The following is a 2,197-nucleotide window of genomic DNA, read 5'->3' as shown; positions in this document are numbered from 1 at the left end:
ATGAGGCAGCATCATTTATTATGTCGAAGTAATATTGATATCCCTGAAAATATGCCGAGACCTGAAAGCGAATTTCCTCCAAGGATGAAGGACCATTCATTAATCAATTTCGTAACTACGACGACTTCATCTAAGAAAGATTTGATGGATCTGCAACTCGCTAGATACATATTTTCTACAAACACTCCGTTTGCTGCTGTAGAACATCCCGAATTTGTCAAATTCGTCCAAATGCTTCTTCCTGGGTATCGTTTACCCTCTCGTCATCAAATTGGTGGTACATTACTTGATCATGTGTACGACCAAATACATGAAGACTGTCGACAAAGACTCCAGGACAAAACAGTGTCTATGATGTTGGACGGGTGGAGCAACATTCATAATGAACCCGTTATTTGTGTCTCGGTTGTGACATCCGATGGGGAAAATTATCTCATTGACACTGTGGACACTTCTGGATATAGCCACACTGCGGAATATCTTCAATCTGTTGCTTTAGCCTCCGCACAATTGGCTGAACAACGGTTTGGATGTAAAATCGGCAGTCTTGTAACGGATAATGCTGCCAACATGACTAAAATGAGACGGATAATGATGGAAGATGGCAATGAAATAATTACTTATGGTTGCTCGGCACATTATCTCAACCTTCTTGTGAAGGATGTCGAGGTAGCGGACGTTAAAGGAACTATTGTAACAATCAATAAATATTTCCGAAACGTCCATCTTCCAGCTGCATGGTACAAATCTAATGGAGGAAAAAAACTCGTTCTTCCGATTGATGTACGGTGGAACACTTTATCAGACTGTTTTCAATCTTATCTGGATAATTGGTCTATTATTTTGAGAACTTGTGAGGAACACAGAACGGATATTGATACAGAGATTTTTTCCAAGGTCCAAAATATTTCCCTAAAACGACGCGTTGAAGAATATCTGATGCTTATTAAACCAATTGCTGTCGCTTTAGATAAAATTCAGAATGATTCTACCACGATTAGTCATGCTGTAGAAATTTGGAAAGAACTTGAACAGACATATATTGACAATGGATGTACGAATATTTTAGGAAAAGTGAGAATTCGAGCAAAACAAGCATTAACACCTTTCCACTTACTTGCGAATTTGATCGACCCGACATGTAGTGGGAAATCTCTTTCAAATGTTGAGATTGACATTGCATTGAGTTATTTGCTCAAAATTATGAATATGCACTTCCGACTCTGATTAATTTCAGAGCAAAAGCTGATCCATTTAAACAATACATGTTTGCTCCGAATTATTGAGTAAAGTATCACCTATAGCTTGGTGGGAGTCGAATTCATACCAGTTACCTTCACAAGTAATTTCACTATGCAAAAAAATTCTTGGAGCAGTTGCTTCGACAGGTGGAATAGAAAGAATCTTTTCAACATTCGGATTTCTACATTCAAATGTACGCAATAGGCTGGGGATCGAAAAAGCAGCCAAACTTGTTTCCATTTACAAGCTTTTAAATAAATAAAAACGATTTCCATTGTTTTTGTTTTTTATTTTATTCGCTTTGAAATATTTTTTTATTTATTAACCCGAAGACCACAAAGAAAAAGCGTAATGCAAACTAGTTAAGTGATCCCGGTGGACATAAGGAACTACGATAGATCGTTCTGCGTGGCCGTTTTTCAGTGTTTATGTACAAAGAGAGAGGTTCTCTGATAAGCCAGGTGGAAAGGGTCGTTTTGAAATAAAGATCATTTAATTCAAAAAAATCTGATTTAAATCAAAAAAATCGTGATTAAATCAAAAAAATCAGATTTTTTTGATTTTTTTGAAAAAAATCATGATTTTTAACAACCCTGCTAATATGTGACATGGTTTGCGTGATGCCTATGGGCCGCGTGATACCTGACGTGACCTTGAAGCTTAACTTAGTGTCAATATTGTAATCAATATTAAACTTCAAAGAATAATAACTTGCTAATTATTTTTTAAGTCTGGACATTTGCACAATCGAAATTTCGCTCATCGAATTTTTTATCTATTAAATTTAAATGTTTAAACTACCTCAACGCGATTGTTTGATAAAATACTGATAATTTCTGCAGATGGATAATATGGAGATTCAAACTTATCCAGTCCAAGTCTTTTTTGTTCCCAAGTCTGTTCCCAAGTCTTTTTTAACTCGAACCTAAACATTAATTTTTATGCATGCTTTACC

At 35.9% G+C, this 2,197-nt stretch overlaps 1 protein-coding gene across 1 annotated transcript; it reads left to right on the top strand.

The window, feature by feature from the left end:
* On the top strand, positions 1 to 1,227 carry LOC115229140. The gene has a single exon (XM_029799549.1). It carries the CDS (start codon positions 1 to 3, stop codon positions 1,225 to 1,227), a length of 1,227 nt encoding a protein of 408 aa, XP_029655409.1.
* The last annotated feature ends 970 nt before the right edge of the window (positions 1,228 to 2,197 follow it).

Source organism: Octopus sinensis, unplaced genomic scaffold, assembly GCF_006345805.1.
Source record: "Octopus sinensis unplaced genomic scaffold, ASM634580v1 Contig11999, whole genome shotgun sequence".
In the NCBI taxonomy this organism is placed as follows: Eukaryota; Metazoa; Mollusca; class Cephalopoda; order Octopoda; family Octopodidae; genus Octopus; species Octopus sinensis.
Note: the sequence above shows the minus strand (reverse complement) of the source record. Positions and strands in the feature narration are given on the sequence as shown.